At 47.0% G+C, this 17,197-nt stretch overlaps 1 protein-coding gene across 3 annotated transcripts in view; it reads right to left on the bottom strand.

Annotated features, from left to right (window-relative positions):
• The window catches only part of CSNK1G1 (casein kinase 1 gamma 1), a 102,064-nt gene that overhangs the window by 42,593 nt on the left and 42,274 nt on the right, over window positions 1–17,197 (bottom strand). For all 3 annotated transcript variants that reach the window (XM_038146780.1, XM_038146782.1, XM_038146781.1), the window contains exons 3-5: window positions 15,833–16,248; window positions 9,216–9,256; window positions 4,917–4,986 (exon numbers count right to left, since the gene is read on the bottom strand). In XM_038146780.1, the coding sequence (XP_038002708.1) occupies window positions 4,917–4,986; window positions 9,216–9,256; window positions 15,833–16,010 (289 nt within the window). In that variant the 5' untranslated portion in view covers window positions 16,011–16,248. The remainder of the gene's footprint in view (window positions 1–4,916; window positions 4,987–9,215; window positions 9,257–15,832; window positions 16,249–17,197) is intronic.

Here is a 17,197-nt window from a genome sequence, read left to right as displayed (position 1 = left end):
AACTTGTTTACAGAGCAGGAATTAAAACAAAACCACAGAATCCGTCAATATTCTATATGTACTGCCATACCCCTCCCTGACTCAGAACGTTCTGCTCCTACACTGTGACTCATCCAGCGCGTGGGCTGGGGACTGCAGAGATCTCAGCTTCCTGGGATTCTCCAGCGTATCAGACTCCTCTTCTGCTCCCCACCACGCCACTGTGGAGGCTTGTGACGTCCCACATGCACTTGCCACTGTCACCTGCCCGTGCTGGGAATGACCACTGGCTACAGAGGCGTGGCACAGAACTCAATGCACGGCTGCCACGTGTCTGCATGAATCACATGTGCCAAGGTGGGACTGCGAGGGGTGGCGGAAGGTGTGACTCATCTGCCAGCTGATATAAAAATAAACTACTACTGAATCAAAAATGCATGACTTCTGCACACGATGTGCACAGGCAGAAGCCGTCACTATGTGGAAGCTTGAGCATCAGCTCCACGCAGCCAGAAGAAACCCGGAAGCACGCAGTGCTCCATTTCACCTTCCAAAGGTGATGCTTGCAGGGAAGGCATTCCATATGGCCTCAGGGAGAGATGCCAGAGGTGCTTTGAAATGTGGTAACAAATCCCAGAACAGTTTGGGTTGGAAGGGACCTTAGAGCCCATCTCATTCTAGCCCCTCACAGGCAGGGACACCTTGCACTAGACGAGGTTGCTCCAAGCCCCATCCAACCTGGCCTTGGACTCTTCCAGGGATGGGCACCCTGTGCCAGGGCCTCCCCACCCTCACTGCAAAGAATTCCTTCCCAATATCCCATCTAACTCTGTCCTCTGGCAATGGGAAACCATTTCCCCTTGTCCTGTTCCTCCAGGCCCTTGTACCAAATCCTCTCCAGCTCTCCTGGAGCCTCTTCAGGCCCTGGCAGGGGCTCTGAGCTCTCCCTGGAGCCTTCTCCTCTCCAGGTGAGCACCCCCAGCTCTCCCAGCCTGGCTCCAGAGCAGAGGGGCTCCAGCCCCTGAAACACTTCTGTGCCCCCCTCTGGACTTGTTCCAGCAGCTCCTGAAAAGAAGATTAGATTCTTCTAATCTGGAATCAGTCTCAAAACAAAAAGACCATTTCTGTTAAGCCCAGGCAAACAGAGCCCACAGGACACGGCCAGTGAAATCACTGAGACCCTGGTGTGCCACCAGCAGGACCCAGCTGCTGCAGGACTCCTGCAAGCCACGGGAAAAGCAGTTGCTTTTATTCATCCCAAACCAAAGCAGGAGGGTCCTGGGATTCTGCTGGCTGTGAGGGGGCAGTTCAAGCAAAGCCAAAGCTTTGTCCTTTGGCAACTGCCCCAGAAGCTGAACCATTCCAGGTCTGTTTGACCACGGACAAATAACTCAATTTATTTCACAAACTCCAAAGTACAGGGGACAAATAACATGCTCAAATGATTTATCCAGTACCAGAAACATGTTGGAGACTTGAATGATCCTGACTCCAGTCAGGATGCTGGAGCAATGTGGTTTTTAGGACAAAATCCAATCATTAAACAGTTCAGTACAACACTGGCATTAGAGAACTGATGAGAGCAATGCAACTAGTTTGCACAGAGATTAATAAAACTACTTCAATTACCTTGGTGAGCAAATGGATCATATCCCAGATTACCTAAAACCTAAATGAATTACATTTCCTAAAGGAAAGATGTGCTTTCCTGAGACACCCTATGGATTGACCATCAGGTCTCTGACTCCATGCCCGCGCTTTGCTGTTTTGTTTTGCTGCTCACATGAAGGTAAAGCGCTCAGACACTATTTTAGGTTGTTAGATATTTAATTCCACAGTGAGAAAGAAGAAGCTGGCAGATGGTCACTGTGCAGCAGGGCCTTGCTCGACTTCTGCGGGGAGAAATGTTCAAGGAAAAATCATGAAAATCCATTCCTATGCTCAAGCATTTCTCCAGTTAGAGGAAGGGAATTACAGGGGAGCTGTTGGTTTCCCTAAAACCAGGAGGCACTAAAACATCAGAGACAGCATCAAATATCCAACGCGGCACCTCAGAGACATCTGTTAGTTGGTTACTCCTGACTCAGGACTTTCTCTGAATCCACTGGATCCATTCACCAGTATTGAGCATTCTGAGAAGCACCAAGAGGAGCCACATTCCTACAGTTTAGATCCCTTTGACAAACTTCTCCCTGCTCCATCACTTAATCTAGTGTGAAGCATCTTAAGATGTCTGAGACACATGAAATCCAGTCTGCTCCTTTGCTAATCCAAGCTGACCAGGGATCCTCATCTGAGCCACGTGGCAGGAGAGGAACTGGAGCTGCTGGGAGGGAACAGATGCAACTTTGGTGCTCTGTCAGAAAGTCTTGGAACATGGAAGCTGATGGAGCACATGGCACAGGGAGCCACAGAGTCACTGCTAAGGAAGAGGCAGTTATCACATCCTCTGTTCATGTGAAAACATCTCACATGGAAGCTCATCTCAGGATTCAGCTTCTGAATGACTGGGCTATTTGCTACTCTGTCCAACTGCACCAAGGGAAATGCAAAACTTCACGGAATAGCTTGGAAAAAGGAAAAAAAAACCACTTTTCACTAATTTTTGACGATGTCAAGTGAAGCAGGTTATTGATACCCACACACATCCTTCAGGGATTTGGCCAAGTAGGTCGGTCCCTTCCAGCCTAAGTTTTTCTCTGACTACCACCCAAGAGTATCACATTTAAGAAATGTTTATTCTGAGCACCCAAGAAGGAAATCACCATTAAAACTCTTCTTATTAGGAAAGAAAACCAAGACATTTTTCTCCCAAAGCTGCATGTGATGACAATTCTGACGTCTCAGAGCTCACTGGGCCATCTGGCTGCACACGCAGCTGAACTGCCGAGCCGCCGAGGGGACGAGGTGGCTCCCGCGGTGTCACAACCAGGCTCCCTCTGCTCTCCCTCTGCTCTCCCTCCTTCAGCTAACGGTGGGAGCTGCAGCCAGACACGTCATTTGGCAGGATTAATTGGCTAATTTATTGAGCAGAATGTCACATGCAATGCTACTGTTGCTCTCTCTGAGTCATGCACACCATGTGTTCAGACACTTCTAGTCTTCGTTTGGCAAGTGTAGGACAATTCCAAGTAACCAGACATCCCTACTGGAAGCTCAAGCCCGGCTGTTTGAGCAGCTCCAGACCAAGGACCATTACAGGCAGCCTGGCACCAGCAACATCACTGAGAACAAACTCCTCTATTACGCCAACATCAGAACCTCTTTATCCGTTTTTCCAGCCAGACACTCTTCCCAAGGCAAGCCTCCCTGCTCCTGGCAGCTTGACTCCACCAAAATTTGTTTTGCTGGGATTCCAGGTTTCATGGTGAGACCAGAATTGCAGTTCACATCCTCCACTCAAGTCTTGGCCAAGTTCCAATTGTTTTAGCAAAGCTGCAGCACAAGAGCTTCTAAAGGCATCCAACAGCTCATCAGAGCTGGGTGTGTGACACCCGTGGGACCACAGAGAGAGAAACACAGTCAGGTTGTTCAGGAGGCTTCTCAACAGTCCCTTGACAAATGCTCCAAGACTGTAGATTCAAGACTAGGAAGGAATTCCTCCCTGTGAGGGTGGGGAGGCCCAGAGCAGGGTGCCAAGAGCAGCTGGGGCTGCCTCATCCCTGGAAGGATCCAAGGCCAGGCTGGACGGGGCTTGGAGCAACCTGGGATGGTGGGAGGTGTCCCTGCCCATGGCAGGGGGTGAAATGAGATGGGCTTTAAGGTCCTTTCCAACCCAAATCATTCCATGAATGCTCTGAGTGGGTTTGTATTACAGGATGGAAAGCTTAAATTCTTTAGGAACAGGGGAAAACCTAAAAATACTTAATCTGACCAAAATAAAGCCATTCCTTCAAATTTTGATCAGTTTTATGATTCCATAATAACACCTTTAAAGAGTGGAAGGAAGCCAAGTGGTGTAGAAAAAACAGACTGGGATTCATTCATGTGTCACAAGACATGTGGGCTGGGGTATCCCAGAAATCACAAGCACCAAGAGAACTCCAGCAGAAAGTTCAATTTAGTATTCTGGTAATACATTATTACCAAAGCATTTCTGGATGTCCATCAGAAATCCTCTGCAAGCAGAAGCTGGGTCCATTCAGGGAAAACAGGAAAAATAAAATCAGGAGTATAAAAAAACTACAGTAATATAAGAAACTTGTTAAAACCCAAAGTCAATACACGATCAAGGCACAGAAGGAGCAGAGAAGGTTGTTGCTTCTCAGAGACTTCCTTGAGCAGCGGAACATCCTGCATGAGGCTGTGGAAATCCTTGGCATGGGAAACAGCACATGCTAAAAGGCTTTTCAGGCTTAAAAAAACAACCATAAATTCAAGGAAGAAAAATCCAAACATTATTAGACTCAAGCTTTGTATCAGGGAAATCAGAGACTGCCAGAAAAAAATGTATAAAAAATTCCACCTTTGGCTGATCCTGCTCTATTTTTCTCCTGCTTGCTGTAGACCATGATTGCACAGAGGAGCCAAGGGGCTTGTGGACACTCTTATGATTTAACAAGTAAAAGTGAAAACAATTTCCTAAGTTTAGACTTTAGATCACCTACTTAAGGAGTGTTGTTCTATACACAAATTATTTTCCATCCATTGACAATTCCTATGTTTTACAAACACACTTACAGGAGTATTTCCATATCAGCAAATCCTCACAAACTCAAGGTTTTAGGTCCACACAATTACCCAATATCATCATTATGATCCAATTTTCACCAAATTGCTTCCAAAACTTGTGTGAGGCTAAAAGAAATTGGCCAGATCCATAAGTTCAAGTCAGAGTTACACAACAAATACTATAGTGGTGGTTGATTTAATAAAAAAATCCCTTTATTAGAGAAATTTAATAAAACTTTTGATAAGCTTAAGGTAGGTTTACTCACCTGCACTTCCAAGTTGTTTATAAAATCTGTATTCTAAATGAAGCTGTGGTGCCCGGGATTTAATTGGTTCCTAGAACAGAAATAAATTAATTGGTTAAAATCAGTTTGACTAAAAGAAGTTCTGTCCTATACTTGAAGATTTGTGCATAATTAAAACACCCCAAATTGAAATTCTAACAAGAGACTTCACCATTAAATGTCATTTAAATAAGAAAAGAACAAAAAGCAGTAAGATTTGCTCTCTGGAGGAGAAATAATGTCCTCATTTAAATACAAAGCTCATTCATTGCAGTGAAATTCAAGGATCATTCCATAGAGCTCCTGGTCCTTGAAGAACAACCCCGGACACTGGCAGAGGGAAGTCAAGGCTGCAAAAACTCAAGCCCCAGTTCACTCTGTGGGTGCTGTGATTGCCCACAGTGCTTCTGCTGGTCTCCAGCCTGTATTTCTGAAAAATGTTGAGTCATACCAGTGTGTCTTAGATCAGACCCCAGTCGCTCACAGCAAGCACCACAGTGCAGCCAGACAGCTGGGGAAAGGAAGAAGTCTCCCCCTCCTTGTGGCAGCTGTCAGTCAAACATCTTGAAACACTCAATAATATTCTATTTTTATCCACAAAATACAAAAAAATAAAAGGCTAAGTCTGCACCCAAACCATTCCATTCATTAACTGTTACTCATCTGCGTTTTACATACAAGACTTAATGCCTACAATCCATCAAGGCATTAACGTGCAAGATTACAGAGGTTCTAAAAATATGAACTTAATATGGAGAGGATTAAGAGACTGGAGTAATTACATTTGCAATAAAACTGTGCACTTGGGATAGGCATGGATGTGGGTTTACCAACTGCCCAGGCAGCCTGGAGATAGGAGTTAATACTGGCCTCAATTTTTGTTGACCTCTAGTCTGCACTGTAAGACTGATGTCCACACTGGGTGTGAACTCCACAGTCAAGGCTTTCTTTCTAAGTGTGGAGAAGGAATTCTGTACAGGAATTCAGGCAATTTGACTTGTAGCCAAGCTGTTCCTCACCAGCTCAGGTCATCCCATCCATTTCCCAGCAAGGGGAACAAATGCTCCTGATTACTTCTCAGCTTAATCACAGAATCATTGAGGTAGGAAAAGGCTCCAAGGTCACCAAAGTCCTGATGTTTTATAGCTCCAGAAGACAAAAATGACCAAATACTCAGCAAAAAATGTGAAAAAATATTCTGGAGGAAAAACTGAACCTGCACCGAAGGCAAATACAAAGCAACACACAAACAAGTTTGTTGTATAAAAATTAAGATAATTGATGGTGGCTTGAGGGAGGATCTAGAGACACCTGCACAGCACAGGGATTCAGGGCAACAGGGACTCAGCATGTTCAGGGAGTCATTTATTTATCCAAACATGTAAAGGGGAAGGATTGATGCAGCAGGACATGATGCTGCTCGTGACAAAATCAGGGGAGGCAGCCCTGAGCCGCTTCTGCACCAGGAGCTGCTGGAGCCAGAGCTCTGGACACTTGCCAGAGTCATGGCAGCTTCTGAGAAGATCATACCAGCACAGATGGCTGTCCTGTAGGCCAGGGGCTTAGGGATGATGGCAGATTTTGTGTTTGTAGTAAAAATAACTGAATTGCTACTGCCTAACAGAGAAAATCCACAGCTCGAACCAATGGCGTCATCATTGCTGCCAGGGGATGGCCTGGTACTTGTGCTCTGACTGCAGCTGGGGGGCACCAGGCTGGCTTCTCCCAGGGAAGACATTCCTCATGTGGGCAGTGCAGCTTTGAAAATCCTCAGAAGAATAAACCAGATGCCCCTGACCAGGTAAGTCAGCTGAAGAGCAGGACCAGAAGCTACACGGTGACACCACACCAATCAACACAAGGACCAATCTCCATTGCCAGCAGCTTTCCAAAGTGCAGCCTCAGCCCCAAAAAAGAAACCAGGAGGCATTAGCATGGAATTTCACAGCACTTTCTGATGGGCTCTTGGTATCCATCAAACAATTCCCTCATTTTCCAGCTCTACTGTCATGATAGGAGACAGGAATAGCTGAGACAGCAGGGCTGCAGTGGTGGAAGAGGATCTCACAGCTTGAAGGACTTGCAGCAGTGCTTTGACTCAGTCCAGCAATGAAGATAAAAGAAAATGTTGCCTATAAGTACATTTTACAGCTACTCCACCACTAATCCATAAATTATTTGAAGGATAAAGAAAATAGCAGTTAAGTCCACATGTAAGAGAAGTGTATTTGCTGCTCAGGAGGCTGAGTTAATTTTTATTCCTGTGGAATTTTGTCTAAGATTAAGAGATCAAGAAACTCCCCTTTTTCCTACTGCTCCCTCCTTAAAGTTCTCCAAAACAGAGCATGTATATGGACACCTGGATGGCCATCAGATGGCAATTCCAGCCCCTCACACGAGAAGGACCTGAGATTTTTAAGCCTGGATCACAACAGGGCAAATGAAACTGGAGAGTGGTGCAGAGTAACTGCTTTAACACTCAGTTATTTGGGGGGGAAAATAGTAAGAAAAATGAAGACAGAATGACCAGAAAAACAGGTCAGATTGAGGCAGCCATGAGGCAATGCCATTGAGTCCTGCCATATGGAAAAGCTTCAGGTTGCTGAGAGGTGTCTCTGCAGCCACTTTTCTGAGAGAAAAAAGCACCCTTTGGACTAGTACAGCTGTGTTTTAACTTATGGTTTCCAATGCAACAACTTTGTGGGATTATCTGTGGAAGCAAATGAGAAGCATTATTGCCTCAATAAAACACCTTGTCTGTGTACACAGCACGTTTTTAATGGCCTAAAAGCAACAATTCTTCTTTCTGATGGGCATCCATATCAGGGGCATCTCCTATGGAGCCAGGCTGGGAGAGCTGGGGGTGCTCACCAGGGGAAGAGAAGGACCCAGGCAGAGCTCAGAGCCCCTGCCAGGGCCTGAAGGGGCCCCAGGAGAGCTGGAGAGGGACTGGGGACAAGGGATGGAGGGACAGGACAAGGGGGAATGGCTTCCCACTGCCAGAGGTCAGGGTTAGATGGGATATTGGGAAGGAATTCTTTGCAGTGAGGGTGGGGAGGCCCTGGCACAGAGTGCCCAGAGCAGCTGTGGCTGCCCCTGGATCCCTGGAAGAGTCCAAGGCCAGGTTGGACAGGGCTTGGAGCACCCTGGGATAGTGGGAGGTGTTCTTGGTGTTCCACCATGGCAGGGGGTGGAATGAGATGAACTTTAAGATCCCTTCCAGGATACCCAAATCCGTGTGGGATATTATGTTCCTGAATTCCTCCACAGGCATTTATTTATTTACTTTAGGGAACTTCTTCTGACATTTGCCACAGGTGTGAAAACAAGTCCCTCCTGCAAAGCTCTATTATTTGTCATCTACTAGACATCATAAGGGGAATGCCAGAGATATGGAATCTGAGGCACTCAAACCTGATCACAATTAATACACCAAATCCATCCTGATTTTTCTGCCACCAAAGTGGTTCCTGTCATTTTGCCAGATCCCACCACCTGGGCAAACTGCGGTGTCAATATAGCACCACAGCTTTAACTTCAGATTTTAGGGCTTGCCTTGTGTTTACAGAGTGTTCACATGAGAACTCAGCACACCAGGTGAAGACATGGCATCCAAAACCACAAGGGACTAATGAAAGTCTGAGTGTACAGATAGAAAAAGTTAAGGCCTAAACACGAACTACTGGGCTGGGAGTTTATAAATGCGGGAGAGCTACAAGTTAGGGAGTTCCCCATCCCCCAGATTCCACAGATGATGACACTGTATCTTCTCTGCACGCCAAGGCAGCCAGAGGAAGGACTGACCTTCACCAAACTGGATCTTGATTTGCCTCTTGCATCTGCAGTCTCTCAGTACCACAGGGAATTTCAACCAAAGGAACACCCTCTTTCCTGCCTCTTGACTCCAAAAACATGGACCATCAGGCTGCACAGTGCCGTGCTCCTAAACAAACATTCTGACACCTGGAGAATTCATGGAGTCCTGAATGGAAAGGTTTGAGCCATGGAGCAGTGGCACTGCCAGTGCCCTTGACTGGGACTTGGGCAGAGGAACAAGGCTCTCACTGCTCTAAGACAGCTACAGATCCTTTAGGTACCAAAAACCTCAGCAGGTGGAAGGATGGTTTTTTTCCCTGCTTTTAAGAACTTATTTTAGTTTTAAAAAATCATTCCCAGCTGAGGGTGGGAGCAGCACTGAGCCCAAACTGAAAAACTTGCTTTTGGTCTGAATTTTTAAGATGAAGAACAGGTCACTTAAAAACACCTGAAGCTACTACTTACCAGTTTGATCGCTACATATTCATTGGTGTAGAGATTTTTACCTGCAAAGGGAGAAGAAAAAAATCTTTTAGTTCCACATTCAACACTTGCAGCTTGAGGCACAATAAGAAATAATGACACTGATGCCAAAAGGCTGTTTTCCCAACTCCCCCTGAAGTTCCTGCCTTTAACAAAGCATAAGCCTGGAAACAGTCAAAATGATGAACGGTTTGTAGCAGTTTAGCAGGGCAGGCAAATAACACCCTCCACTCAGCACAAGGTAATAGTATTTTATGGCAACACTTTTGCTCCATGCACGTGTTAAAGGAGGCATCCCAGACACACTAGGCTTCATTATCCATGATGTCAAAGAAGTCTGGGGAACAAAAAATGAAGAGTCAGAATGTCATTGCTTCTGGAAATGTCTTGGATCTGCTGGACACTGAACAATTTCATCCTGGGATGTGCAGGGAGTTGCACTAGGTTGATCATGCCCTGGGAAGGGCAGGAGCGTGAGATGAGCACAACCAGCTGAGCTCAAATCCAGGAGCACTGAGCCAGAGCCTGGCTCCATGTGTGCTACAGCTGGAGGGGAATTTTCCTCCAGGAGCCTGTCTGGTGTTTGAAGCTAGCCCTGGGCTCCTCAGTGATCTGAGGCAGCGATGCACAGCTCTGTGTCACGGAGCATCTCTCCCTGTGTTCTGACACTGCCACTTCTCGCATCACTCAACGCCCTCTGCTTCCCCTGCCAGGGAATTTGAGCAATCGCTCCCCTCCACCTCCACCTGGCTCGTGCCTGACAGCAAACTCTCCTGGAAGAGATACCGGGGGGGAGGATGCTTGGGCAGTCCCTGGACATCCTCTGTCCCCTTGGAGGAAGGAAGCCCCCAACACAAAAGCTCCCTGTGGGTTTATTTAGGGAAACGATGACCTCTGTCATCAGTGTCACAGCACAAGTCATGCTTTTACTGAGCAACTCCAAAATTCAGGAGTAATCCAGGATGGAAGTTATCAGGGCTTATTTGTAGCATCAGCTTTGCTCAGCTCTCTTACTCATTTATTTTCTAATTCCTGTAAAGGATATTGATGCTTGGACAGCCCAGCTCTTGAGAAAGCCCAGGACACGCAGTGACATCATTCAGAGCAGGCAGGAGCTGGAGCAGCTCTTCCATATCCACACGACAGCATTAAAAAACCTTCCATGTCCTCCTCAGCACAGGATACAACAGCACAGGGAGACTCAATAAAATTAAAGACATTATGAACGTGGGAGAAGACACACAGTCATCTTTAAATCCTGAAATATCAGGGGAAATCGAGTTTACTTTATAACAGCTTCATGTTTTCTGCATTTAACTTCTTTTGCTGCTTTCCCTGCTGTATCACACAGGGTACTTCTGGCCTCTACATCTGTGACTGGGTGTTCCCAGGCCCAGTCTGCACCAAGCAGATTTTTCTAACATCCCTCAGTAATGGAAGACATCATAGCTCCAACCTGTTTAGGTACCTGGTGATGCACAGGACAGGGATTTAAATGTGAGGTTAAATATCCTCAGAGGAGGTGTTTTCTGTCAGCAGAGCTGAAAGCTGAGCCCCAGCATTAACCCCTGACACACACGCGGGGGGGGGGGGGGGGGGGGGGGGGTTCCACATATTTTCTTCCATCTTTTAGAAAAAGACATAATATTATGCCCAGACTGGAAACTAAGGGTAGAAAGGAGATTCTGCAGTTTCATCAGGAACCCAGTGACACCAGGAAGCACTGAAAGAGCTCACAGGCCAAATCCATGGAAAAGCAGGTGGCAGATAAACCCCTCCACCCTCTGAGACAGACCAGGGCTCCAGCCAGCAGCTGGGGGGAGAAGATGTGAGGACATTAAGGGAAGGAAATCTAAATACACTTGGATTATCTGCTCTGCATTAGCTACCAGCAAATAAGCCCCACTGGCAGATCCAGCTTTATTTTGCTCCCTGAAAGTGCCTCTTCCCCTCCTCGGATGGAAATCCCAGAATGGTCTGAGTTGGAAGGACCCTAAAAGCTCATCTCACTCCACCCCCTGCCATGGGCAGGGACACCTCCCACTAGCCCAGGGTGCTCCAAGCCCCGTCCAGCCTGGCCTTGGACACTTCCAGGGATCCAGGGCAGCCACAGCTGCTCTGAGCAATCTGGGCCAGGGCCTCACCACCTCACAGGGAGGAATTTCTTCCCAATATCCCATTCTGGCAGTGGGAAGCCATTCCCCCTTGTTGTGGCACGCCAGGTCCTTGTCCCCAGTCCCCCTCCAGCTCTCCTGGAGCCCCTTCAGACACTGGAAGGGGCCCCAAAATCTCCGTGGAGCCTTCTCTTCTTCAGGTGAGCACCCCCAGCTCTCCCAGAGGGGCTCCAGCCCTCAAAGCATCTCCATGGCCTCCTCTGGACTCTCTCCAGCAGCTCCACATCCTTCTGCTGTTGGGGGTCCCAGAGCTGTAGACTGGAGCCTAGATCTTTTTGCTCTAATTGAAACATTATCTGGCATTTTCAAAACAGGGTATCATTTAAAAATTATTTCAGGTACCATTTAAAAATGGCAGTTAACACAGTTTTTCACCCTGCTTGAAACTGGAAAAAATGTTGGAAGAGCAGCAGGCTCCAAACCAGCTGCTTCTTTGCAGGTTGCCAGGTCAGAGCAGTTCCACTGGAACTAGGAAGGTGCTCCCAAAAGTGAGAATCACCCAGCTGCCTCCCAGGCTGAAGTTTGAAGCCAGGAACTCTGCTTCAAAACAAGTAAACCAGTAAAATGAATACTTAAACATGATAATAGCATCTGATACTGGGGCTGTAATTCCAAAATAACAAATCATTATTTGACTGGAATAATGTTAGATGTGGAGAGCAGGGCAGGAGCAGGTCCTGGGAAGCACCTACACCAGGAGCTGTTAGTTTCAGACCTGCTGTAGAAGGGACAGCAAATCAGGCATGTCCCAAGTACCCAGTGATCTGGTCCCTGTGCAGATGCATCACTTGGATCACAGATGGATCTTTTTGGGCTTCTCTGCTGTCTCCAATCCATCTGTACATTCACCACATCTCACTGCCAAGGCCTTGAGAAATCCTCCTGGGGAAGTTTCCCACGTGAATGCCGGTGACGTAATGCACCCCTTCTCCTTTGGAGTATGACATAACTGTCAGTGGAACTACCCAAAACTGAGCCACGGACTTGCTGCTCCATCAAAAGCACTGCCTGAACTTGAAAGGCTTTTGCCAGCACAGTTACACCCCCTCACTGTGCTGCACATCTCTGGCTGTGCTAAGTGAAGGTGCAGCTCCTGCTCAGGGCTTGTTTCAGTGGGCAGGTCCCTGTCTCCGGTGAGCCTCTGCTCCTCCGTGCAACCCGTCCTGCCTGGGAGGAGGGAGAGTAAACCACTGCAGCTCGGACAGAGTGACAGCAAAACCAAGGGGGAGATCTCTGTCTGGAGCAAGCCAGGAGAGAGATTTTGGGGATTTACCCAAATCTTGGATGCTGTGGCTGATCACAGCACTCCATACAATGGGTCAAATCCCCGTGACCCCCCAAATCCATGCAGGGTCTGACATGGGGACTGGCATGACATTCCTGCCAGTACACTGAGCCACTTTGGAAACCAAAGCTCTTGAAGACCCTCTGCTCAAGAAACAGCCAGTGCTTTACCCCCTTTCACTGTATTACTCTGGGCAGATCACACAATCGTTAATTTTGTAGAAGACGTCCAAGATCATCAAGGCCAACATTCGAACAAGTCCCACCATTCCCACTAAACCACGTCATGCAGTGGTACATCTCCTTTTCTGAACACTTCCAGGGGTGGTGACTTCAACTCTTCCCTGAGGAGCCTGCTTCAATGCTCATCCACCCTTTCAGTGAGGAAATTTTTCCCTAATATTCAGCCTTACCCTCCCCTGGTACAACTTGTGGCCATTTCCCCTGTCCCATCAAATGCTAAGTTTCGTGTTCAGCTCCCCATCTCAGCTCCTTGAGGGCTGGAATCCAACTGTGCTGCTCCCACATGTTCCAAAAAAGTCATGTCCTTGGGTGATCTGTATTTTCGGGGAGAAAGATCAACCCTGAGCAGTGAGCTGGATATATACAGCAAACAGCTTCATTAGCTGAGAGCCATCTCCTCCCTGAAGAATCAAACAAGAGCAGCTTAAACTGAAACACAACACCTCAAAAGAGAGAAATTCTTCAGGGAATTGGAAAAGCCTATTTTCCCTTTGCTTCTCAGTGCGTGACTTTGTTCTGCCTGTGATATTGGTGCTTAACTGCTCTGAAGCCATGTAAAAAATAGGCAAAAAGCAGAGGGCACATCATTCATCTTCACAGGACAAAACCGTTATCAGAGACTTGTGTGCTCGGATTTCAGCTGCTGCTTCTCCTTCCCCCCAGCGATAATTACCATGGGCTGTGCAAGAGAAATAGCTGCTGTTTGAGCAAACAGGAACTCTTAAAGTGATAGTGACTGGCAAAATGCAAGAGAAATTAAAAAAAATTAGTAATACAGCTTCTCTAAGAACCTTACAACAAATTGTTGTTATCAGTACGTGTGGCTCATTGTCTAAATTTTTAGTAAACTGGCATTAACAACACATTATTAAAAAAAAAAGAACAAAACTCAATTAGCAGGTGTTGCAATTTAAAACTGAATTTCTCTGTAAACTCACTTTTTCAGAAGTGAAATCTCTTCTGTAAAGTCCATGCCATGAAACTTTACATGAGTCACAAACCCAATATCACCAAAATTTTGAGAAATGTAAAAAAGAATCCTGGAAACAGGATCTGTCTCCCTGCAGCTTGGGCAGCAGGGCAGGGGGGGATTCTGTCCCTCTGCCCCACTCAGGTGAGACCCCACCTGCAGAGCTGCCTCCAGCCCAGGGTCCAACAGCAGCAGGATGTGGAGCTGCTGGAGAGAGCCCAGAGGAGGCCATGGAGATGCTCTGAGGGTGGAGCCCCTCTGCTCTGGAGCCAGGCTGGGAGAGCTGGGGGTGCTCACCTGGAGAAGAGAAGGCTCCAGGGAGATTTTGGGGCCCCCTCCAGTGCCTAAAGGGGCACCAGGAGAGCTGGAGAGGAACTGGGGACAAGGGCCTGGAGGAACAGGACAGGCAGGGGCAATGTCATCCCGCTGCCAGAGGGCAGGGTTAGATGGGATATTGGGAAGAAATTCCTCCCTGTGAGGGTGGGGAGGCCCTGGCACAGGGTGCCCAGGGCAGCTGTGGCTGCCCCATCCCTGGAAGTGTCCAATGCTAGGCTGGATGGGGCTTGGAGCACCCTGGGCTAGTGGGAGGTGCACCTGCCCATGGCAGAGGTGCAATGGGATGAGCTTTAAAGTGCCTTTTAACCCAAACCAGTCTGTGATTCTGTGATTTGGACACCAGCTGAATAAACTCGAGAGCCATATATCCAGAGGGATCTACTACAGCTGCTAAACCTCAGAGCAGAGCTTGGATTACAAAGCAGTTCACCATCTCCCTCCCTGGGGATCCTGAGATCGTGACGTTTGCTGGGGGGGGCTTTGAGAATCCAACAGAGCAATTCATGTGATGTCACTGTAAGGATCCAAATTTATCTGCCAATTATACTCATGTGCAGGAAGGTGGGAGTTTCCACCCTTGCCCTTGGTTTCTCTCCACCTTAGGAGAGTTATCTCTGCTCGGATGAATCAATAAAACTTCTCTGATGCAATGCTGAAACCAAAATATCTATTTACTGAGACACACCAGAAGTGAGCTGGCTGATCTTCACACCACGGAACAGCAGCACATGTATTGATGCAATAACCCAACCTCAGAGTGGGAAATCACACAGATTCATTTAGGATGACAGATTCTGAGCAGGAATCTACAAAGACACTATCAGTAGTGTTATGACCCTTGAGTTATGTGAAGCAACACCAGCTGCTTCCCCCATCTCATTTAAAACACAACCATTGTTTTTTTAGGATGACTTAAGAGCCCAATGCACTGCTCTGCATTGGCCTCTTAAGCAGTCCTAAACAAACAATGCATCAGTGGAACCATCTGTTTTGGGCAACCAGCTGCAAGACGTGGTCAGGAAACCAACAGACCATGAACAAATGTTGGGCTGGCTGAGGGAGCCAGATGGCCACTCGGCACATCCTGCTCCTCGCCAGCAAGCCCAGCTCACAGACAGAGCAGGGAGAGAGTGATGGGGCTGAAATTAGGGCAGTGAGGTTAGAGAAGGACATGGAATTGAGTCTGAGGGCTGGCAAAGAGTCTCACCCATCCCTTTAAATGGGTGTTCTAGCTTACAAAAAAAAACCTGAGAGCAAGATTTAGCAATTCACAGTTAAGATTTTTTTCACCTTAGGCAAGACATTCAGTGCAGTGAACAGTCATCATTTGTTGGGATTGTTCAAAATTTGAACAATTTGAACAAAATTTGCATCTTTGGCCTCTCCAGTGCATTCCCCCTGACTTTATGCAAATCAAAATCCTGCTAAGAGTTACATCTTCTGAGTCAGAAGCTTCGGATAAGGCAGCTCAACGCTTGGGAAACAAGACAGTGCACGCATTTCTCGAGCCAGGATAAGTTTTTATGTATTCATATTCCAGTGGTGAAATGCTAATTTGCATAATGCAGGCCACTAAAATGCTTGCTTCTTACCTAGTCTGAGTTCTCCAAAGTTCCCACACCCAATCTTCTTGCCCACTCTGAAGTTGGGTCCCACCATAAGAACGCCGGAGGACGCCGACGAGCTTGGCCGAGAACCGTGCCCGCTCCTTCCCGGCATTCCTTTCGTCGTCCGCTGCCTTTCATCCTTATCCCTATTAGGATGGTCCATGATCTTAGTGAAATACCTCTGCCAGCAAGCTGGCAGAAAGGAGTTGGAGTACACACTCTCCTCCTTAGAACAGAAATTTATATCCAAAAGTATCTGTGCTGGAGTTCAAGAGAGTCATGGAAACTCATGGAGTTCTTTTGGCACCAGATCCAGTTTCCTAATGCATCTTGATAATGTACCAAAGGGTCGGCTGTGTTCTTGAGAATTCAATAAAGGCAGGTTGCTTTTGGTTCCTTACCTGGGGAAAAGAAGAAATGCATGAAATAAAAATCATTATTTTAAAATACCAGGTGAGAAAGGGACAACGACCAGAACTTTCCTGGCCTCGAGGAATTTAACAGCTATATGAAAACTTTATCATTTTCTTAACAACCTTCTGATAAAAAGCCCTGATGCCATGAAGAAGTGAAAGTGCTGTCCATCCACTGTTGCTACTTGCCCCATTGGAAGTGTCTCAGGCCAGGTTGGATGGGGCTTGGAGCAACCTGTCTGGTGGAAAGTGTCCCTGCCCATGGCTGTGGGTGGATCCAACTGAGCTTTAAGGTCCCTTCCAACCCAAACCAGTCTGTAATTCTGTGATTCCACTGCAGTTATCAGGACTGACACCACATGCAGTAACCAAAGCCATTCCAACTACACCAGCACATCAGGTGGACACTGTGAGGAAACCACATCCCACCTTTAAGGCCCCTGTGAAGCGTAGGTTTGGTTTTTCCTCACTTCACACATTTATCAAGTACTACAGAAAACCAGACAAAAAATACAAAGGGGCCAATGAAAGGTGCCAAGAGAAGAAGAAAATTTTGTAGCACTTAAATAAAATTCTCCTTCCTTTTACCTCTTTTCAAGTTGATCTAGATTATCTTGAATAGCCTAAGTTGGAAGGGACCCATAAGAATCACTTTGCTAATTCAAACTGCTGTCCTACACAGATGACCAAAATGAAGAGACAAAGCACAATTAAATATTTTTTTTAAAGTTGATAACTCATTCTAAAGGGGACAAAACATAGATGCTTCTCAACCCTTGCAGGCCAAATGGTTCTTCTGTGCTCAGGAACAAGACCAGCAGGAGCTGCAAGGACCCAGGAGGTCCTGCCCCACAAGGACAGTCCAGAGGTACCAGCGTGGTGGTTGAGCTTCCCCTCACTTCCCAAGAAATCATGATAAAGGGAAAGGTTGCAGGAT

Source organism: Motacilla alba, chromosome 10 (assembly GCF_015832195.1).
Source record: "Motacilla alba alba isolate MOTALB_02 chromosome 10, Motacilla_alba_V1.0_pri, whole genome shotgun sequence".
NCBI lineage: Eukaryota > Metazoa > Chordata > Aves > Passeriformes > Motacillidae > Motacilla > Motacilla alba.
The sequence above is the reverse complement of the archived record's forward strand: the minus strand, read 5'-3'. Positions and strand labels throughout refer to the sequence as shown.